The 24,824-nt window shown below is 31.6% G+C and overlaps 2 protein-coding genes across 4 annotated transcripts in view; one reads left to right on the top strand and one right to left on the bottom strand.

Moving 5' to 3' along the window:
• LOC146539977 (lachesin-like) overlaps positions 1-24,824 on the bottom strand; it is a 194,706-nt gene that overhangs the window by 127,696 nt on the left and 42,186 nt on the right. The window lies entirely within an intron of this gene.
• Positions 9,617-24,824, top strand: part of LOC146539978 (lachesin-like) — a 28,280-nt gene continuing 13,072 nt past the window's right edge. Inside the window, exons 1-2 of one of the 3 annotated variants that reach the window (XM_085207691.1) lie at positions 9,622-9,914; positions 21,668-21,727. In XM_085207691.1, the coding sequence (XP_085063817.1) occupies positions 9,845-9,914; positions 21,668-21,727 (130 nt within the window). In that variant the 5' untranslated portion in view covers positions 9,622-9,844. Of the gene's footprint in view, positions 9,915-21,667; positions 21,728-24,824 lie in introns of all 3 variants that reach the window. The other 2 variants (XM_085207692.1, XM_085207693.1) reach the window with 2 other exon arrangements.

The following is a 24,824-nucleotide window of genomic DNA, read 5'->3' as shown; positions in this document are numbered from 1 at the left end:
CGAGCTAGTAAAACAAGTTGTATGAAACTTGGCGTCTCTATGTCTGGTTACTCAAAGACATTTTATTGATAATGAAATTCGACATAGAAAGAAGAAGTTATTTAATTACGTCGAGTACTATCGATCGCTTTTCTTTAAGTGTTTGCTTTGGTGATGTGGTACGAGTGTATGTATAGATAATAATACGTGTATGGGAGTACCTGTCATGTTTACAATGAAAGTTATTGCTTGATCAATAAATTTAAGTGGCTAGAAGAATAGATGAAAGAAATATATAATTTCAATATCTATCCTATCATATAGATAACATTAATTTAATCTATATATATAAAATCGAAAGGTCACTCACTCATCACGAAATCTCAGAAACTACAAGTGCTAGGAATCTGAAATTTTGCATAGGAGTTACTTATAGGACGTAGGTGCTCGCTAAGACGGGAATTTGTAATATTCGACTTCTAAGGGGTTGTTTTTGGGGTTGAAGGTTTGTATGAAACTTCGTTACTAATGACATTTGTCTTTGTCATTCGTTACTACAAACGCTAGGAGTCTCAAATTTTGCATAGACGTCACTAGGACGTAGTCATGGAGACAGAAATTAATAATAACATAGTTCACGCGGGTGAAACCGCGAGCGGGCCGCTAGTTATACATATAAGTCGCTATAATAATATGGCGTCGTGGCGCAGCGGCACAAGGGTGTGTGTAACGCGACGGTTGCGGGTTCGATCCCCACTCGAGGAAGTGAAATATTTATTTACCTTTATATGTCCATTTCCTCGCTCTGGTGTTGAGGCAAAGCGCGGTGTTGATGTCTGCCACTCAACACTCAATAAGTGAAGAACGAAGTATCTCAACACTAAGTTCCCTCTAACTACACTGCTGTGTGCGGGATACAGCGTGAAGCTGATTTATTTATTTATTTTTTGGAATATATTATTATATGTATAAATGAAAGTAGAGCACATAATAGTAGGTTTTTCCTGCATTCCTGGAACTACGGTAAAAAACGAAAAATCGTTATTACATTCGTCTCTGGGAATATTCAGCTTTAAATCATTGCTATTGCGTCGTGGCCGACTTTGGACATGTAAATGTCATAGCTGTGTATTCTAGTCCCATTTCGAGGTTTTGGTGTCTCCTAAGTCAGGTTAAACTAAATTTGAGGTAGGTTCTACGGTCAATTTTGTAATAACTCTAAGTGAACGGAAAGCTGAATAGAATGAAATATTTCATATTTATCAAAGAGGATCAAGCGTGTGCCTATAAACACGTCTGATTGAGGATTCGATTCCCACTCGAAGAAATGAAATATTTAATAATTTTATTTCAGATGTCAAGACAAAAGCGCAGCGTTTAGTTCCGCCACTCAACTCCGGTGAATAGTGCAGAGTAGACTACTCGTATTATAACATTAGATTCCTTCTATTGTTTGCGAAATACATTACAGAGTGTAGCTAAAAATTATAGTAAAAAGAAAATCAAAGATTTTTACATGACAGTTTAAAAGATTTAAATACTTTAAAAACGTTCAAAACTAAATCAATGACATCTAGATAGTTTATATTAAAGTGTAAAAACTTACATTACTTTCACTAAGCCAAAACAAAACGCACATTCACTGTCCGTGACCAGCTCGAACTAATGGCGACGCATTTTTCTTACTAACACTGACTCATTCACTTTTAAATATTAATATTTTCTTGCAATAATATATTTTGCTTGCAATTCTGTAGCAACATCTTTCATCTTTTATTTTTCAATTGTAAAAATTTAAAAGTGGGGAACGGAGTGTTTTAATACTAGGTTCCCTCTGCCTACCATGCTGTGTACGGGATACATCGTAAAGCTGATTTTTATTTAAAACATAAATGTAATGTATATCTAAATGTAATCAAAAACTTTAATATAGAAAAATGAAGAAAATAATAGAGTCAATAGAGATAAAAATAATATATCTATACACAATACGAAAACACAAACAAATATATATTTTTTTTTATTTGTCTGTCTGCCTGTCTTTCTGTTTGTCCAGGCTCCGGAACACCTGCACCGATTTTTATGGAACTAACTCTGAAAGATAGAGGAGGTTATGGCGCAGGGTATAGGCTGCTTTTAATCCCCGAATTCTCCCGGCATCAGGATTAGCGTAGGAAAAAACGCGCTTCTCGTTCGTGGATACATTAAAGTTTTAATATAACCGTAAGTCTAATGTATATTGATGAAATATAATTAAATTTACTTATATATTTTCATTCACCTAAAAAAGCGTCTAGACGCCCGTATACGCAGCGTAGTATTTACGAAAACAATAACAGCCCGAAATCTTCCAATACAACGTATACGCAAAAAATTATCCAATTAAAACGTTCCACTTTGAAACGGGAAAATCAAGAGAGGAAAACATTAAGCAAAATAATTTCATATTTTTGATTAAAAGTAATATATCCATAAAATGGAAAAAAAATACGCAATCTCGAATAATAATTAATATAAATATATTAGCATCTATTATTCATATGTAACTTTAATTATAATATTATTACTTCAGCAAAAATCTTTAAATGGAAATACATTAACAATAACTACATTTAAATATTACAAACATTAATGCTATTCTAAAACTCACAACCATTTATGAGTTTCATTTATGAATTTAGCAGTACTTAGCATTTATATACAATACATACATATTATTTAAAAGTAAAAAGGATTAAAATTTAATAGAATGCATAAAATCTACTTATACGAATTTATATTTGTATATAAATTTCCAAAAATCCATCGCGGGATTCCTCAAATTCAACACGGACTAACGCCTGAACTATGCAAGGAACGAGGACAGAATGTGGACAATTTCACAAAAGCCCACCGAGTGAGACATTCCCCCATGATAGGCGTAAAGAGGCTAATAAAATTGTAGGCAAAGGTGGCGAAACCAAATGCGGTGAGGTGGCAATACCAAATGCCAGCTGCGGGTTTATTGCTGCTAATATGACGAGGCGCGCCGCTGGGGAAGGAGATTGTGTGCTGATGTCTTCGATTTAGCAAATAATTTTGTCTTCATCATGTTACTTAGAGGCCAGTCGTGGCGCTTATGTCTGTCACTGTGAAAGGCGACAGGTTGTGGGTTCGATTTCCATTTTCCATTTCGGTTTGAGGAAATATTATATATTATTTGATATTTTCATTTCTTCGCTTTGGTGTCGAGGCTAAACGCGATATAGAGTTCTGCCACTCAATGGTTGGGGAGCGGAGTGTCTTAACATAATGCTCCCTCCGCCTACTCTGTTACACGTAGAATACAGCTATGAAACTGAAAAAAAAGTTACTTAGAGATAATTATTAACCTTATAGTACAACATGTATGCATATATTTTAATGCTTTTAACAGGATACAAATTTCCTTTCAGCGATTAAATGATGAGAGAATGAGAGTAAACAGCTTACAGTGAGTGTTTTCAACGCAAACATGTTCAGATTTCAGATTTATGTTTTCTGGATCCATCCGCCGTGCCGTTTCGCATAATATTGCGGTCGGACTGGAAAAATAATAAAGGCAGAGAGGGATAAGGCTCTCGTCTGCTCCGAAAGAAACGTTCAAATTTACTTGGGACAATTTTATTTTTCATTTTCCACAACGCAAATATGAAGGAAAGCGTACAATTGGTGAGCTATATGAGAATGCGGTTCCATCTGGATATTTAATATATGATGTTTCGTATTAAGGCACTACTATTTCAAGATATGTTTCATGGTTCATAAATTATTAAGATTATGTTCATCTTTATGAAATGGATGATAGGTTGTGAGTTCGATTCCCAATGGAGGAAATGAAGTATTTAATATTTTCATTTCCCTGCTCCGGTAACGAGGCAAAGCGCGGCGTTGAGTTCTGCTACTCAACACGTAATGCCTCCAGAATTGAGCGAACAGTGGGGAACGGAGCTCTAGATTTCTTCTGCCTATCCTGCTATGTGCGGGATACAGGTTAAAGCTAAATAAAATTTTAAATTTAATTAATTAACATTTTATTGTGGTTTCATCTGGATTCATAACATGGATATTTAAATAATGATGTCTCGTATTAAGTAACTACTATTTCAAGACGTGTTTCATGCTTCATAAATTATTAAAACTATATTCGTCTTTATAAAATGTATTCGAATGTTTCTCAAATAAATTAGCAATTTCTGTGGTTTTACTAAACAAACCTTATTACAATTATTATAAAAATTGCCCAGAAAAAAAATAGGCTCAAATAGACAGAGAAAAAGGACAAACAGAACGAAATGATTATTATATCATCAACGGAGAGATTACCTTTTTTTATATTATTTACTTCTACTATTCTTATCGCCTAAATAAAATATAACTCTACATTTTGTAATATCATATAAAACTATTTTTATTTCTATCGAAAGAATATACGACGACAATATTGGACGAGAGATTAAAACATCCATAACATACCGAAGTAAAACGAAATAATAAAAATAGGTTTTACCGTAGCAAGTTTCTTCGGGCAGTGGAGCGGCAAGAGGAACCAATTTCTGAGCCGATGCGAACCGTTTTGTTGGAAATAGCTTTCCTTCAATCTGCATTTTCTTGCTGATTTACCAACTTTCATACAGAACGAGAACTTTCATGAGATATATTCAGAGAAGAGGAAGAACTCCGACCGAGTCGACACATTAAGTTATCATTTAAAATTATGTAAGTTATAAGGAATTTATATTTGACATGTTATAATTATTTGGATATTTATTTTACGATTATTAAATATAAACATACACACATGACAAAAAATGATTCTAATTTAATATCTTTTTTGTCTAAAATAAGCCAAATAACGTAATGGTTGTAAATTAATTGAAAACAAACACTATGCTATAATTTTAATTAAAATGATTGCTCGGGATCGTTTTTTTAATTATGCTGTAAATATCGTAACGATTTTCATCAAAACAAATTTAAATTTACAACACTATTAAATTTTCTTTTTTCTATTGCAAATATAAAAAACGCTTATCTCTAATCACTTGTTAACTGAAAAGGTATAGAGTTTCTTCAGTAGGTACCTCCATTTTAAGCCTCTTCTCGAATCACTCAATGGTACGAACGTGAGAGGAATTGCTGTTAAGGTAAACTATAAAATTAGATTTACAACTGTAAATTATATCTTAATTTATATTCAAAAGGTTAATGCAATTTTATTTTGTTAAATTTTATTTATGAAGAACATAAGTTCGAGTTTGTAAATTCAAATTCTTAAATTCGTGAGAAACAGGCCAGACTGTAAACGCTACAGGTTATGGGTTCGATTACCACTCGAAGAAATGATATATTTAATATTTTAATTCGTCGAAAAGTAGGAAACAAAGTGTCTTAACATTACGTTGTCCATGTTTACCCTGTTGTGTACGTAATACAGAGTGCCGATCGATCTCAATATAATTTTAAAAGTTGCCATTCATTTTATATTTAAATTCACGTGGTTAAAATAGCTAATGCATCTTAGATATAAAAGAAAATATTTTTTTAGAATTCAGAAAATACAAAAAATATTCCAGAAAAATCATTTTCTTAGTTGAAACGAGATCAAAATTTTATGAATATCCTGTTATTTGGTTAGCTTTGATGGCAAAGGAGACTGGTCGAGTGATTCTGTTCAAGAGTTTTAGCCTCTTGGCTTCTTTTCCTAAGTGCCACACAAATAATAACATGCTTTATAAGGGGATTGTGGAGCAATGGAAAAATATCTGAATGTGAGCATGATGGTCGTAGGTTCGGTATGTAGTTAATTTACTATTTTAATGTTAATCTAACTTATTAACAAATAATTTTAACTATTTTTGTAGTTCTATTTAAATCACGTTTATTTTCCAGTTCTAATACGAAAACATAGTGACTTGGCACTATATTATTTCTGTCTACCCTATAAGTAAAAAAAAACGTTAATCTTTATTTCTTACTGAAGGGCGTCGTGACATAGTGATACCCTCACGGATATGAAATAAGAGGGTCGGGGTGTCATTTGGCGTTTCCTGACAACGTAGAGGGGTTTTATTATAACCAGTATTGTGCGTATCCTTTAAGAATTATATTTTTAGTTGACTAAGAAATAAGTTAGTAATTTTTCAGTCTATTTTAAATAAACACAAAAAGATGACGCATTTGCGCGCTACCGCTAGTTAAAGAAAATCATACGAAAGACACCCTTCGAATAATAACGAAAGCAACTTTCTACATGAATATGACCTGCAGTAAGGTTTTTAAAGTTAAAAGCGTTCTGGCAGAAAACTTTAACTTATGTAACTATAAACTTTATCAATTCAGCATTTTATGCTACTAAATCAGCATTAATAATTTATTTCTTTATATCAAAGATGAGCGGAGGTTTTCTTGTAAATTATGATAACGAAACCTAATCGACTATGTAAAATTTTCCCAGAGGGAAAAGCCAAACATCTGCAGTGCGACCATAATTCATTTATCATTAGTCCTTAATTAGTACATTCGAGGGCTTCTCAGAAAAATATTTCTACTAAAATAATATAAGAAATAATAAAATATTAGAAAAGAAAATTATTTAGCTTTTAACAAATGTTCTTACACTGCTGAAATGGTTAAAATAGTGGACATTGAATAGACGTGCGTACAAATCATAATTACATACAAAGTTTTGTGCATAATAACTCAACTTACTATACTTTAATTTTTTTTAACAATAACACATGGCGTAGTATAAATAAGACGATCATAGGTATTTCAAATTTATTTACCAATTTCTACCTTTCCACTTCCGTTACCAAATAATTACCAAGACGTGCCCGAAATAATTTTCATCGCATATTGTAAGTTACAACGAAACAATTGCTGTCATATAATAACCAATAGCCTTCCTCAAGAAATAGATCATTCGACACAAACATAAATTTACAATTTGAATCAGTATTTGAGTCAGGCACCACTCAACACTCAGTGCCTCAAGAATTCTACACAAAGAGGAGAGCGGAGTGTCCCAACACTACGAGCCCTCTGCCTACCATGATACATACAGGATTCAGAGTGAAGCTACAAAAAAACTTAAAAATAAATTTTCAATCTGCCTAAAATCTGTAAGTGAAAGCTCTTCCATCAAAAAGTTATCAAAAACAAGTAATTTTCTTCTCTAATTAGACTTAATGTTTTCGAAGGACTTAACCACATGTGTGGTTTTAATAAGCTTACGATTGACTAACGCTTTTGTAGTAGAGTATCATTGTTTCCTTCCTTTGTGTTATAATAATATAATGAATCAGTTCGTCATTTGAAGTCAGAGCTAACGTGAATCGGATTAGAATTCATTAATGTCGTTACACATGAGAAATTTACTTGTAAAAAGTGAACACTTACTTGTTTGTCCCAAATGTACAATAGAATTTGTAAAGGCGACGTTTGTGGGTTCGGTTCCCGCTCGGAAAATTAATTGTTTAATTTCTTCTCTTTAGTAAAAATATAAAGCTTAAATATGAATGTCTCGAAAATTGGCCAGAAAATGAGAAATGCTTGAAGCTAAAATAAATAAGTAAAATTAGATTGTAAGAATCTCATGGTAATATTAATAACTAGCGGCCCGTCCGCGGCTTCGCCTGCGTGAACTATGTTATTATTAATTTCTGTCCCAATGAATACCTACGTCCTATAAGTGACGTCCATGCAAAATTTGAGACTCCTAGCATTTGTAGTAACAAAGTTTCATACAAACTTTCAACCCCAAAAACAACCCCTTAGAAGTCGAATATTGCAAATTTCCGTCTTAGCGAGCACCTATGTCTTATAAATAACTCCTATGCAAAATTTGAGATTCCTAGCACATGTAGTTTCTGAGATTTCGTGATGAGTGAGTGACCTTTCGATTTTATACATATAAGAAGATAGATGAATTAATAGGTAATCAGTGAACAAGTAAATTGTGATATAAAAAGAATATAATTTACCTTTACCTAAAGAGACATGAATGAGATAGTTAACATTAACAAAACTTTTAGTGAACTTTATTAGAATTATGTGAATTAATTATGTAATTAATTGTTTATAGCTTCACGCACACATAGTAAGCAGAGGGAACCTAGTGTTAATACACTTGGTTTCACTTTTTTATTCTGAATTCAGGACACTCTATGTATTGAGTGGCGGAACTTAACGCCGAAAATTAATTATATATCTACGAAAAATTAAACGAAATAATCAATTATAAATCGAATCTTAATAGTATTTTAAATACGTATTCACACAACATTGTTGGGTTACAACTAGCAATTATTTTGAGCGCATCCATTGCTTCGAAACTACGTTAAAGAGACACTGGTGGTCGTAACAAACGTCGTTATCCTACATTTCGGGGTCAACAGACGAAGCGGCAGCGGCGCGACACTGAGGCGGCACCCCGGCTCACTTCTACCGCCACTTGTTCAAAGGACAAAGTTCCAAAAAAATCCAATTCTTCATAAATTTTCATGTCATTCTCTTCGTAAAACAGAAAATTTAATATTAATTTAAATGCTATGCTAGTTTGAAAGACTTATATAACTGAAAAGACTGACTTATATAGCTGACTCAACGCTACAAATAATGAAATTTCAGGACGATCTACTTTGTGAGTTTGATATTGCAGAATTTAGAATTTATTACATTTTTTATAAAATAAAACTTGAATCTTGTGATCATTTAAAATATTTTATTTCAATATTTATATTTTCATTTTTTCACACTACCAATGTGCAGCACGGAGTGTCATAACACTAGCTCCTTGTGCCTACCCTGCTGTATACGGGGTAAAAAATATAAAATTTACAAATTTCTTTAAATTAAAAATAAAATATAAAATTTATTTTCCACATGCCTTAGGTAGGCACTTGTTTCACGCAAGCTGATAACTACGTTGTTTTACTACTTCGATAAGAGCACTCGGGCGCGGGTGAAGCAGCTACACTTAAGAACAGTATTATTGCTTATACAGAGAATATCTCCATGTAGGACAGGCTGTTGTGAGAATACTGTATTTCAGCACTCATTAACTACGACCACTTATAAATGCAATGTATTGATGTTAATTATGTAAGAATTTTATTTTTTTCTTGTTTATATATTAATAGATATGTTAATATAATATTTTCATTCGTATGTTTTCTATTCATTTCACTAGTTATAGCAATTCAAATTAAAATTGTTTAAATTCTAATAAATTCTTAGATAAAGTTTAAATATAATTTTTAAAAAATCTGAATTTTATGATAAAACAATTTAAAACGAGCTTTTATAATATTTTCTCGCAATACTTCATATTTTAGTCAAAAACTTCATTATAATTATTATAGTAAAAAAACCGTTTAAATACAGTAAGCTTATTAATAGCCTAGACATTATATTAAACAACACTAATACAATTTATTGAACACATTATTTTAACAATTCAAATTAGCAACTTAACTTGAAAAATGACACCAGCTTATTCAGACATAGCTTTTCACCCAGATTATGCATATTTGACAGCGAGCCGTCTACAACGTCAGATGGCTTGGTTATTCGTGTTTTGTCTTATTTCATTACACCATTGGAGTTGGAGCCTATAAAGGCTAGCGAGACAGTTTGTCTGCGTGTTCCGGGATTTCTCACCCTTGTTTATCTGGTTGGGGTAGTTAGCGCGGAGGAGCTCGCCCCGCGGCAGTGCTTCCGCGGGCCGCCCAGCGATGGCACGCGTGCTCTACGCCCTCGCCTATATTACGTGCGATCGGGATATACATAGGTGAACTTCTTCAGTAGTAAATTTAAGGAATTTGGGGTTTTTTTCTTATAAACAATGACTCTTTTTATACATTTATATTGTGTGATATGGATATCGTTATTCACAGCCTGCTGCAGTACGACAGGTGAGTGTGTGCAATTAGCATTTTTATTGAGTTTACCGGCAACTTGTGAAAAAGTTTTTTTATCGATTGGAAATATATATATTGCTATTTTGTTTATTTGTTAGATACATTAGTTATTTTGCTTTTAGTTTATTTATATTAAAATTAACGTAAATTTTCGTTTATATATTAAAAGACTAATTTAATCTTTTTTATCTATATAATGCATGCAAAAACATAAAATAAATAACTGTATAACAACTAATCTCATCTAATTTAAATTTGCTTATATATATTTACATTTGATATATTTATATACATATACGTAAGTAAATACATAGATCTATATTTATAATATGAGTAATAGAAAGATAAATTAATAGTATAATTTATGTTTTTTAACATGTAAAGCTATAGAGCTAAGCTATATAGTAAAATTATAAAATATTAGAAATTTAAAGAATTATAAAGTTATTTTAATATATTATTAATTAATACACACAGTATGCAAAACACTTAAAGTCCTATTTATTATCTAAAATGACGTTTCAACTTAAAGATCTTTAACCTCTATTTAACTAAGATAATAAATGCTTTATATAATAAACAACAAAGACATTTATTCTCTTAACATTGATGTGAAGTATTTCCACGATTCCCAGCATTCGAGTCAACTCGGTTATTTTAATTAGAGACCCCGAAATTTAATTTGATAAACATTACGGCGTATAAAGGTGGTCTAAATTATAACCCAGAGATGACTGCTCTCAAGAAAGGGAGGATTCCTTAAAAGTAAGATTTATTCAGAGGGTTCGAGATAAGGAGCTCTTGTATTTCTTTAATATAATTCAGTTAAGAAGGGGAGGCAGCACAAACAGAACGGACAGGGGTCGATCTGTGAGTCATTCGCGGATATCTGGTGGCGTCTCGACAGTGACAGATATGGATGCTTTATTATTGCAATATATAAAATTAGTTATATCAGAAGGTCAAAGAAAAAATATTTATTTAAATGTATATTTTCATTTCATCGCTCTGGTGTAGAGGCAAAGGCGTTGAGTTTCAACACTTAACACGCAATGCCTTCCGAATTGGGCAGAAAGTGGGGAACGGAATGTCTTATCACTAGGTTCCCTTTGCCTACCTTGCTCTGTGCGGAATACCTACAGCGTGAGAATTGAAAAGGTATAAAAATTATTATTAAAATTAAAGTTCAAGTCGCATATAACAGAAATAGCAATCGAGTAGGTATCTCAGAAAAATACAATTCCTAGCGAATTTTTCAATTCGATGGTTAATAGCCAACTTAAACTTAATGTTTATTTTTAATTACTTAGTTTCTAATGAAGAATATAGCTTACTCAAATATAAAAATTTTAACAAAAAAAATCTTTTAAATTATTCAATACCTACTGATACTATTTTTTATATATTAACCGACTTTCAAACAAGGAGGAGGTTCTCAATTAAATATTTTAAATCGATATTCGATTAATTATTTATTTATATTTTGTATTCGATTTCGATATTGGATTATTCGATTCGATTTGGGTATGTTTTGTAATATGCAATCATTACAGTTATTTTACAAATAATTTTACAAATAAATAAATCCTTACCCAAAATCAATAATTTAGCATTTAAGGCTGTTTCTGAACGAGTAAATTAAATTATTCATTGACATCAACACATTTGACTGTCAGCCAACTCTGTTTATTAAATGAATAATCATGTATTTCACGCGGGCGAAGCCGCGAAGGAAGTTAGCTATAATTGAAATGAGAATAACATATTATAGATCCCAAAATAAAAGTTATGCAACAGGAAATACAATGATTATATACAGTATTACTAGTGCTCTGTAACATATGATTAGATAAATTGGCTTAAACGGTACGGCTTATTAGTAGAAACAACAAACTGAGTGCATGAATTATTTATTATTTCTTTATTAAAATAGCACTATTTTAGTCGTTGGTGCAGGAGCACAAAATGTGACTGTAAATGCTACTGGGTGTGGGTTCGATCCTCACTCGAGGAAATGAAATATTTATTTAAATTAATATTTTCATTTCTCTGGTGTCGAGGCGCGGTGATGAATTCTGCAACTGAACACGCAATGCCTCCAGAATTTAGCGTATTTAAGTCTATTCAAAAATAAAGATAGTCTAGAAATTTTAATAACAAATAACTTTTTTATTCGTCCTACTTAATGGCGAACCTTAATATATATTATTAATTATTATTATATTCTATATATATAGCTCTCTAATAGACCAAAAGGGTGATATGTTAAGACACTCGAATATTATATATATATTTTTAATAAGAAACTACAAGAAATTTTAAAATTTTTATATTATGTGAGAGATAGAAACGTCCTTTTTATATTCAAATTTTAATATTGTGGAGCACTTGAAACGTATTACTATATATGAAATACAATATTTTCATTTTCTCTTCATACATTCGTAGAAAAGAAACATAATATGTACCTACAATCTACATACATGTATTTACATTTTCCTACCATTCTATTCTACATCTTGGAAAATTAATGAAAAAACAAATCCTACTAATATATAAATGTGAAATTTTGTTAGTATTTGTTAGTATGGATGTTTATTCAACTTTGACGCAAAAACTACTGAACGGAATTAGATGAAATTTTAATGTAATATACATCTATATAAAGACTGGCTACAATTTATATAAAGATTTTGCATCATTTGAATATAATATAACAATAAGTTAAAACGGGCGAAACCGCGTTATACCACTATCTTTTCTTATAATGACTTATGTACTTTATGTTTACCGATCATCTACATTATAGGGATTAAATTAAATAAAAAATGTTAAATAAAAAATATCGCATACCATCGCACCATATTGAAACTCAGATATACGTATATACATATTTATTCGACTTAGTAAAATAAGAACATTTTCTACACATTTTTCACTGAGTGGAATAGCAAATTACCTACAAACCTTATTCTATGTTATTCATGAAATAATATGATTATTAAGACTTAACCCATCAAAATATTTAATTATGAATCTAATGAATACTCGTGTTTTCCCATAGGTAACGAAAGAATTCTTAAATAAAATTTAAAAATAAAAACATTTGTATTCAAAGCAATTTAGATACAAATATTTTTTAGAAATTCCATAACTATTACATATTTACTGAAGGACGATAGTACCTCTAACATTACATTTCAAAATGACAAAAATAAATTTATTTACGTTATTTCAGAATGTCAGAAGCCGCGTTCGGGTCCACTAGTATAATATTTTATACTAGTGGACCCGAACGCGGCTACGCCCGCTTGAACTATACCAATATTTATGAAATTATTTTCAGTTTTCAATAGAGAGATGCGTTAAGCAAGCTCATTTTGAGTGACTTTTTCTAACAACAAACTTTTCAAATCGTTGCTTAGGAACGGTCGCATAGCGACGGTTGTTGTTAACATGGCGGAATAAATTCCATGTCAAATTAATTATTTTAATATATTGGTATATATCGATAATATTATAAATATGAGAAAAAAAGTATCCTATGTTCATCCCGAGACCCCCAAGTATCTCTATATGAGTATTTTATCATAATTAAATTAGCGGTTTGGCCCTGATTGCGTAAAAGACAGACAGACAAACAGACAGAGTTACTTTCGAATTTATAATATAGGTATGGATTATATTTTTAATATAAAAAAGCGGCCTTAATAGTTAAAAATTTTACTGGCCAAAGGGATTGCAAATACAGCACATCCACAATGACATTTTTTGACTGATGGATACTGAATTTAATATGAGAGCGCTTCAAGCACACATTTAAACTATCTGTATTTACCTACTATATTTGTTATATTTATGCTTCGTGGTAGGCAGAAAGGAAACTAGTAATAAAACACTCCGTTCTCCTATTTTCGCCGAATTCTGCACGCGTTGCGTGTTGAGAGGCGAAACTCGTAGAACTCAAACTATGAAACTCAAGAGTAAAACTCAAGAAATAAAATATTTAATATTTTGTTTCCTTGAGTAGAAATCGAACCTACCACCTGTCGCGTTCATAGTCACACTACAATTATTATTTATTATTTTTATTAACATACAATATTCTATATCTCTATTATTAAGAATCATTTTTTCTGTATTACATCAAGGCTTTTAACAAGTCTTGTCTTTAAGTTACAACTAGCAACATAATGCTTAAACTACAATTTTAGCTCAATTTGACCTAACAATTGAATGAACTTGCACAACATTTATAAACGGTCTCAGTAAAATCTATAGTAACATTCAAAGAATATAAGAAAAAAAGGAAATAGAATAAAAATGTTTAAATATGATTATTTGATCGTTAGTTTTATTTCTTTTGTAGCTTGCCGCATCCTAGCGGGGTAGTTAGGCAGAGGGAACTTGGGAACCTAGTAATAAAATACGTCCCCATTAAGATACTTCCGTTCCCCTCTTTCCTCGAAATTCTTGAAGCATTGCATAGTGTTGTGCGCAACTCAACACCGCACTTTCCCTCGACGCTATTTGATCAATGCTATAAATGTTTACAATTAAATTTTTTTGTTATGCCATATGACACTACCGGTTAAGTACTTGGTTAAAATTTCATTACATTCCATAGATAACTTTGCCAAACGAAATTTTCCAATTTTAATCAAACAACATCAAAGAAGTTCCCACACGTTTTATTTTAACGTCATAGCAATATTGCCGAATTATTTATTTAATATGAATATTTTTAGTACAGAAAATTTTCTTTTATCCTTTACAATTTACTTAGAAGTTTTATTATTTGCTATAAAAAGGAAATCGATAAATGTAAATGGCATATTCAAAACAAATGAAGGGACATAAATTTTTACTAAGCACATTGAAGGTATAAGGTAAACTTACATACACATTACTTAAGCTTTTTTTCTGGCTTCACTCTCTATCCTATATGCGGGATCGAGCGAGATAGAAAAATTGGTAGAGGGAACCTGGTGTAAACACTCCGTTCCACTCTTTTCGGTTTTTTTTTTAAGACATTCCGTGATGAGTAGCGAAACTCAACGCCGATTCATGTCCTCAAATGAGAATCGAACTCACGACCGTCGCGTTTACAGTCCACACGCTCTAGCACTACCTCAAGATGGTATGGATGGTGGATGGATAATAGTTTTGTAGTAGATATGTTACTCTACTTAATATGTAAAATTAAACAACTATATTATTACACATAGAATTGAAAATATTAAATACTTAAGTAGTTAATTTCCCGAGTGGCATCGAACCTAGAACCGTTACATTTACGGTGACAGGCTGTGCCATCGCACCGCTACGGCCCCAGCCTACGGCCTAAAAAAAGTTGATGATAAATGTACTCAGTATAAATAAAGTATTTAAATAAGTAGTATTTAAGTATTTATCTTTGTATATTATAATATTTGTTCACTAAAGTCGCCATTCTTTTGCGTAACAAGTTCAGAAACAAGTGAATTGTACGTTTTCTTACTTTGCATAAAACAAAACTTTTCTAAATTGGTTTTAAGGTTTCGCAACTTTTTTCATAAATTAATCATATAGAATTGTTTTTTTTTTATTTACTTTCTTTTGTAAATGTACAGGTACATTTATTAAGACAATAAACAAAATTTTCAATAACTGTTTTAATTATTATACGAGGCAAAGGCGTTGAGAAAAAATATATATTATAAAGTTATACTTAAAAGCCTAAAATTATATCCACCAACTTTTTATCCTATCTTCAAAATTGTTTCATTTTGCAGTTCACTCCTTATCATTGTACGAGAATACTTTTGATCTACTCGTATTATTAAAACACTGTCAAAAGAAATATTCTGTAAAATTGCTTTCTATATAAAGCACGATCAATAACCCATGCTTAACTCAAAATTTCCAATAGTATTCTATTTTGAAAGTTCTGTGAGACAGATTTATAGACAGAATACCTGCAGTCGAAATAAGGTGAAATTCGCGGAGCGCTACCGGCTTTTGCCAATTACAATTATTCACAAGAAAGATTTATTATATAGGAAACTTTAACTTTAGCTTTAAAACGTTCAGTTTATGTTATTTTTAGAGTTCCGTACGTCAAAAGAAAAAACAGGAGCCGTATTTTATATGTAGTTATACATTGCGTCAAAAGGAAAAACAGGATTCGTATTTCATATGTAGTTATACATTTTGTCCTGGTGCAATAATTACATCTGTACTGGTATAACAATACTGCTATCCATTTTCGATAGATGTTTCCCTTCGGAAGATGACAATTTGATAGTACCCCCCACTCTCACTCTCATTCTCCCCACTCTCACTCTCATTCTCATTTAAAGAAATAAAGGTGTCTCATTTATTATCGGTTAAACGAAATCTTATATTAAAAATATTATATTATATTAAAAGATTTATATCGCATATAAGAATAAAAAATACTTATATTTAATATATCTAGACTTACAATATAATAAAAAGTAATGTTAAAAATTATAATAACTTTAAGTAACAATCAAAAATAACTTTCTAAGCCATAAAGCGTTCGAGAAGAGCATAAACTTAAAAGCTCTCTCTCTACCAGGGATAATAGTAAATATCAATTATTCATCTGTATCGATAATGGAACAACCTTGTCGTCAGAAGTGTGGTTGTCAACGCGCCCCGTAATGGTATATACTCACTCGGTATGTATTTCTAAAACAAAAACCAATTCTGGCTAATGTGTCGATAAGATGGTTAGAATAGAATCTGTTAAAGATGATTGGAAGTGACGTTTATTATATGATAGTGTATGAAAAAATTATATAGAAATCTATCTTTAAGTTTCTCTTTCTTCTTCTAAATCTTCTTAATCTTTAAGTTTTTTTTTGAGAAGATAGCTTAAAGTTTCGTAAAATGGTGATGGTTATAATAGCTCTTTATCTTTTTTTTTGTGGGAAACGGAAGTATCTTTGTATTTTATATTATACATTAGTCAGAAATAAGTATAGAAAAATAATTTACTTTTTTTAATATAAATATTTTAAGACCGTTGTGACGTCAGTACGGTGAGTTTGTCCTACTGTAAACACGACAGTTCGTTTCTTATTCAAAAACTTCATTATTTTATTTTTCTAGCTCTGGTACCTAGATAAAACGCAAAACCCTCAAAGCAATATTTCAAAACTTAGACAGAAAGTGGAAAACGAACTGTCTTATGGTTCCTAGAAAAAAATACTAATCCTTTTGTATATATCTTATACTATATAAGTAATATAGCAAAGTCCCATATCCCGTATATAGCAAAGCAAGCAGAGCAAACCTGGGAACCTAAAGTTACGATGCTCCGTTATCATTGAAACACTTCCATTCCCCACTTTTCGCTGAATTCTGGAGACATAAATGGCGTAATGAGTTCAACGCCTTTGCCTAGTTGCCAGAACCAGAAAATTAATATAGGTATTAAATGCTTCATTTCCTCGACGGGGCATCGAACCCACAACCTATCACTACGACTAACGTTACATAAAATACACATACTATAATATCTGTTAGACATCACTAAATGTTATATCGATAATATAAAAACTAAAGTACCTTTTATATTCGTATAAACATCATTACGTATACTGTAATACAATATATTTCCGCATTATATTGCTTGTAGGGATAAAAAGAAACGTGGTCTTACTATAATGTCTTACTGGCTTCTTCGTCGTGTGCGTTTTGCTTCTTTTAGTTTTCTTTTTTCTATTTTACTTTTCAACAACTTCGCTATTTTAAAGTTTAACGCAATTTGTTGGCTGGTAAATAATAATTTCACATTTCGCAATCTTCCTTCCACTGGTATTTTTCTTTTTTAATATTCATCCTTTCCTTTCGAAAGTTTTCCAGATGAGATGCTTTGAATAAAAATTACATTCTGTGACTCCATGTCTAAATTATCTAGTCTCAAAAATACAGTTATAGATTAACTGTAAAGTCCAATGCAGCTAGGCTCAGAAGCATTAGCGTGTGTCTGTAGAGGTAACAGGTTGTGGATTCGATTCCCACTGAAGAAAATAAAAAAAATGAATAATTTAGTTTTTTTGGCTCTGGCGTCAAGGCAAAAGACGGGCTTGAGTTTGAAAAGGTGGAAAGTGGGGACCGGAGTGTCTTAACACTAGGCTCTCTCTGCCTACCCTGCTACATGTGGAATACTTCGCGAAGTTGAAAAAAAAATATCTCACTGAATGTGTTTTCACATGACATTATCTACTATGTAAACACGGTATAATAAAGGATTAAATAATAAATATCTGTATATTTATGAGTAATAATAAATTATACAAAAAATTTAATAGTAAATATCTGTATATTTCTAAGTAATAATAAAGTATACAAAAAATTAAATAGTAAATATCTGTATATTTCTAAGTAATAATAAAAAGTATACAAAAAATTAAATAGTAAATATCTGTATAATTATTTTGTATTACAAATTACTTTATATTATAAATACAGGTTACATATTAAATTATAAGCATTATTTTAATAACTCACCGGAGCGCACATTAAACTCTAAGTCCCCAGAGCGCACAATGTTGACGTAATAATATCATCGTTGTCCATCATAACCATAAAATTATCAGCTTAGGTAATAGAGTTATCCTATTTATATGTTATACAAAATCATGTTTATAAAATAATTTTAATTTTTCTAATAGCACAATAAGATGTACCTACATTCAAAACGAGTAACTGTTAACGCGATTTTCATTTTATCGCTCTGCTGTCGCGGCAAAACGCGGCGTTAAGTTACGCCAACCAATAATCAATGCCCCTAGAATTCAGCGGAAATGAAGGAACGTACCGGTAGCTAGGTAGGGGTAGGTAACGCCTGACTTGCTGTGTACCTACGATATACAATGTGAAGAAATTTTAATATAGCTTTTAAAACAATATTAATTATGCTGCAGTATAATTTTGTATAAAATATGAAGAACTGGAAGTTATATATTATTATACATGAAATGTTAATGATGGAGTAAGAACAGCACCGTATCCGTAGCCTTTAGCGCTCTGATTTTATCAAGAAAAAGAAATCAGCTAAATTAAAGTGCAACTACATATATATTTTTATCGTTTATCGTTACCATACATATCAAGGTAGGCAGAGGGAACCTAATGCTAGGACGCTCGGTTCCACATTTCCGCCGAATTCTGGAGACATCACGTTTTATGGAGCGGAATTCATCAACTGGCCTTAATTACATACATATATAGAATACTAGCGGCCCGCTCGCGATTTCACCCGCGTGAACTATGTTATTATTTATTTCTGTCTCCATGACTACGTCCTAGTGACGTCTGTGCAAAATTTGAGACTCCTAGCATTTGTAGTAAAAAAGTTTCATACAAACTTTCGACCCCAAAAACAACCCCTTAGAAGTCGAATATTGCTAATTCCCGTCTTAGCGAGCACCTACGTCCTATAAATAAGTCCTATGCAAAATTAGAGATTCCTAGCATATGTAGCTTCTGAGATTTCGTGATAAGTGAGTGACCTTTTGATTTTATATATTAGATACACAGGGTGGAAGCGTCAACGCTCCTTTTACGAGAACAGCATATAGGGTAAAATATTTCAAACCCATACCTAAAGAAATTAATAAATAAAAATTGCAAATTGATATTCTTATTATTAATAGATAATAGCATTAGAAGAGTGATAGAAAGAACTATAGAAATAATGATTTAGCCGCACAAATGCATTGTTGAATACTTCGCAATAGTCTCTTCATTATTCGCGTATTGTCACAAAACAACTGAGAAAAACCTTTTATTGCCTATTGCATTGCAAAGTATGCAATTATAATGGAAACATTTAACGAGACTATAAACTTTTCAATATTATTAAAAAAAACTCTTTGCTGCTTTCCGCTGTATAACGCAAATAGAGGGACCTTAGGGTTAAGACACTCTATTCTCCATATTATTCCGTCGCTCGCGGCATTCCCTGTTGAGTGGCGGAACACAACACCGCGTTTTGCCTTGTCACTAGCCCAAAGAAATAAAAATGTTAAATGTTACATTTCTCGAGCGGGAATCGAACCTATAACCCTGTCTACAATCACACGTTTGTTCTACTGGGCCACACTGATCTACAAAAAGTACCACTTAACTTATAATATTTGATATCGTTTAGTGGACGATGTTTTAATATGATAATGATTCGTTTATCCTTGGCGAAAGTACTTAGTATATGTAGGTGTGTTGTGATGGAAGTAGGGCAGTTATTATCTCCATACTAAACTTCAATTTAATAATTATAACAACTTTATAGTTTGATATTAGTTAGTAAATTATAACGTTTATTGGTTCCAATATCCTTAAAGAAACTTCTGCTTATTGTATTTCCCCACTGTGTACAGTATGAAGAATACTGTTAATTATGAAATATTTAAACACTATTAAGTATTAAGAAGAATATTATTAACTATTAAGTGTATTAATTAGACTGATAAAGGTATAATTATACTATTAACTAGCGGCCCGCTCGCGGTTTCACCCGCGTGAACTATGTTATTATTAATCTCTGTCTCCATGACTACGTCCTAGTGACGTCTATGCAAAATTTGAGACTCCTAGCATTTGTAGTAACGAAGTTTCATACAAATTTTCGACCCCAAAAACAACCCCTTAGAAGTCGAATATTGCAAATTCCCGTCTTAGCGAGCACCTACATCCTATAAGTAACTCCTATGCAAAATTTGAGATTCCTAGCACTTGTAATTTCTGAGATTTCGTGATGAGTGAGTGACCTTTCGATTTTATATATATAGATGATGTTTATGTATACTTCAAATCATTAATTTCTTAGTCTGAAGAAGTTTCAAGCTCTTCAGAGTAATTCAACAAAAGGGGTTGAAATATCGATACCGTAACAGCCAGAAATTTGATGTACCTGTATAAAACATTAATTTAGTGTTTCAAGAAAATATTTCTTAATTAGATTTCTTTTTATTTTAAAATATATATGCATATGCCTACAGCAGGGTAGGCAAAGGAACCTAGTGTTAAGACACTCCGTTCCCCATTTTCTGCCGAATTTCGGAGTCATAGTGTGTTGAGTGGCAGAACTCAACGCCGCGCTTTGCCTCGACACCAGAGCGAAGAAATGGAAGTATAAACGTAAATAAATATTTCACTTCCTCGAGTGGGGATCGAACCCACAACCGTCACGTTACAGTCACACCCTTGTGCCGCTGCACCACGACGGAGTCAAGGTAGAGACATGTTATTTAATAGTAAAACAGTCTAGATTAGTATAACTAAAACAAGAAACACCAATTATTTTAATTTAAGCTCGGAAGAGCTTGTGCATCACAGCTAATTGGATTGAATTGTCGCGGCAAGTAAACGGGAAATGACTGGTTAATAACGTCTCTTTTAGCACAAATTTTAATTTGCATACTCGAAAGTTCCACAGTCTTAGTTGTTCTTGAATTAAGCCCGTTATATAATATTGATTTTAATATCTTTACTTCGTAATCATTTGCTAGCTTCGTAATCATTTGCTAGCTTATAATTTGTGTATGTTAGGAGAATAGAAGAACAAAAATATTAGAAATATAAAAAACAGTAAATTAAAGATCTCAGATAAACAGCACGTTAAAAATATAGTTAAATTCTAAATGATATTTAATTTTAACTTTAAATTGTTAAAGATATAATATATATACAACTTTGTAAGCCCATTTATATAACATATAAAATATTTGCAGGTCGAGAGTTTAACAACGCCCAGAATGTTGTATCCGTAGCTCCTATAGAGGTTTCTGACGGTAAGTCAATGCTATTTTATATAGCTTAGAAAATTGTTAAAAATATCTAATGGCAGAGAAAACCTGGTGTTAAAACACTCCGTTCCCAACTTTGCCAGTGCGAAGAAATAAAAGTACTAAGAAATAATAATTCGTTCTCTCGAATTCAGATCGAACTCACAACCGTCGTGCTACAGTCACACCCGGTCTCGAGTATAGTTAATATTAAGGAATACGTGTACTAAACCAAAGGTATACTATAAAGAAACAGTTATTTGAATGTAAAAATTATAATATTAAAATACTGAAGCAAAACAAAAATGCTTTTACACGGCTTAAGTCGTCAGATATTAATCGCTTTGAAGTGGTGAAGAGGTAATTTCCAAATATTTTGTTTTTAATGGCCATTAACAATAAATATTTAGAATTCTAAGAATAAGATTACCTCAACTTAAAAATTAATCCTAGTTAATAATAATAAAATATTACATTATTTATCAAATAGGAGACGTTTTCCAAATGTAAACGTAACGGGACTCGAACCTGTTCCTATTGGAAACCATCCAAGAGCTGTAAACAATGAAGCAGATGAAAGTTTCTTATACTATGTTTAGTAGCTAGGTCGAATTTTTTACACTTGTTACAGCTTATTCTTGCTGTTATAATACATTTCCAAATATTTCCCAAAAAATAATTCTTGGTATGTAAACAAAACTTAAAAAATGTTAGCGATTTCCAAAATGGGAAGTCATATATGAATTATAAAATTATTTCAATTTTAACTAAAACAAAATAAATTATGGATCAAATTTAAAGTTTTAATATTAATTAGTTAGATCATTCATTTGAAATATATAAATTCAACGACGTACATCATAATTACATTCAATTCAATGCAAACATAAAGCAATTTTGTTAAACTTATTTGAATTTCCAAGTGGGTCGCCTTAACTAATGAATAGGATTATTATTACCCAAAACGTGTATTTATCATTCGTGTGTCGGGAAGGCACAGCTGCTTTCTTCTCAACATCGATTATTTAAATTACCATGAAATAGTTATCTTGTTCAGCAAAAGCACTATGAAAAAGCCGCGACTCCGTTCGTATTTAATCTCCTAGGTCCAAGGTTTATAAGACAGTTCTCTTTGTGATAAAACTGCATAACACTGAAAAAAACACTTCAAGTCCTTTCGGCACTTTTGTGTGACATCGTTAAAATTCTACTGGAACGGTTCTAAAGATAATTGTGCCCGCCTCCGCTAGTGCCGCATGTCTTTAAAATAGAAAACTTTAAAATAATGAATGGACAACGTTGCTAAATTATATAAAATATTTAGTTCTGACAGTTTGCTAAATTACATAAAAATCAACTTCACGCTGTATCCCGCACGCAGCAGGCAGAGGGAATTTAATGTTAAGACGCTTCTTTCCCTACTTTATGCTGAATTCAGGAGGCAAAGCGTGTTGAGTGGCGGAGCTCAACACCGTGATTTGCGTCGGAGCGACCAGAGCGAAGAAATATATAAAATAACATATTAATTTTAATAATTATAAACAATAATAGATAGATATTATCTATACATATGTAGATAGCGGTCATATTATCCCCATACAACGGAAGGCTTGTCGGCCTCGGTTATCGGACATCTAAGGATAATCGCTTAACGGTTGAGCCAAATTGATCGGGTTGCAGATATACGACACCAACCACCGTACCTACCCTTATTATATATAAACAACTTGTAATTTTACTATGGACAAATATTTAATTAATTAATACAAAAAAATATATTATATTATTCAAATTAAAATATGATTCATATATACGTAAAACTTCGTTTTAAACAATATTTTTTTATTAAGTAGGTATTCAATGAGCATTATTATTAATTATTATTAACCTAACTTATATTTTTTAACTCATTCGTTTTTTTTTAATTTTGTCTAACGTCTTAATAACCGTGCTTCATTTACCAATTAGTAAATATTTATTTTCGTTATTAAACAAGCTATTCCGTCATAACTATCAATTCTATAACGGCATTCTAAAAACACAATGGTAGAACAATGTTTTTGAAATCAGAAACCAATTTCGAGACAACTTAGTTAGGACTCATCATTAATTTTGATAGTTCATGTCAGACAATGATTAATGAAATGAGATATTTATCATTATTTTTTTAGCTTTTTATATTTGTTATTATAGACAATAACTAAATACAGAAATAAGCTTGTGCGCCTGAGCTACGACTGGCGCGATAAGTTGTGGGTTGGATTTCCACTCGGAGGAAATTAAATATTAAATATTTTTATTTCTTCGCGTTGGTATCGAGGTAATGGGCGGCGTTAAGTTCCGCCACTCAACACGCAATGCTTCCAGTATTCGTTGGCCCCTTCAACCTATCCTGCTATGTGAAACTGTAAAACAATAAATACATGTAGGTATATATTTAAAATACAGCAAAAATATAACTAAAAAGAAATATTCTAAACGAACCTGGCCGGTGATACATTATTTCGCCGGAGAAAGAGTGATACGCCGACAAACCGCTATTTGTCGTGAACCACTACATATAAATCACGCACCCCTCGCCGCCAGACCCGACGGCACCCACCTTTTGTCGTGTCCTTAACCTGTGAACACGGTACGGACGGACGCGACTTTCATACTAATGTCCAATTTTCTATACATTTGTTTGTAAATTCAATTAACTTTCTGAGAATTTATTTCTGTGTCGAATTGTTTGAAGTCATTTTCTGTGTTGATAAATAAAGGAATTTAAAGTTTTGAGAAAATATTTAATAAAAATTAGAGTCAATGATATTTTGCTCAAAATTCTTCGTTTAAATCTAGACATTTAAATTTTTTAAACCTGTAGATCAAACGTAAAATTTACTAAAATTCTTTAAAAATATAGCGATTTAGCTGAAATTCAACAAAGTTGTGTTTATATTTTGCTTTCTATGAAAAAATAATTCTTTTCATTTGTGGCTGAAATTAAAGGCAGTACTTACTTGCCTTTCATGATTTTACTTTTGTGCCAGCAAATTTTAAATAAAACTAAAATATAATTCTTAAAAAAGAAGAACACCACATCGCGCAATTATACTGAAAA

The sequence above is a fragment of the Heliconius melpomene genome, chromosome 3 (genome assembly GCF_056956725.1).
Source record: "Heliconius melpomene rosina isolate 202511_hmr_F chromosome 3, ASM5695672v1, whole genome shotgun sequence".
Classification (NCBI taxonomy): domain Eukaryota; kingdom Metazoa; phylum Arthropoda; class Insecta; order Lepidoptera; family Nymphalidae; genus Heliconius; species Heliconius melpomene.
This window is presented reverse-complemented; position numbering and strand designations above follow the sequence as displayed.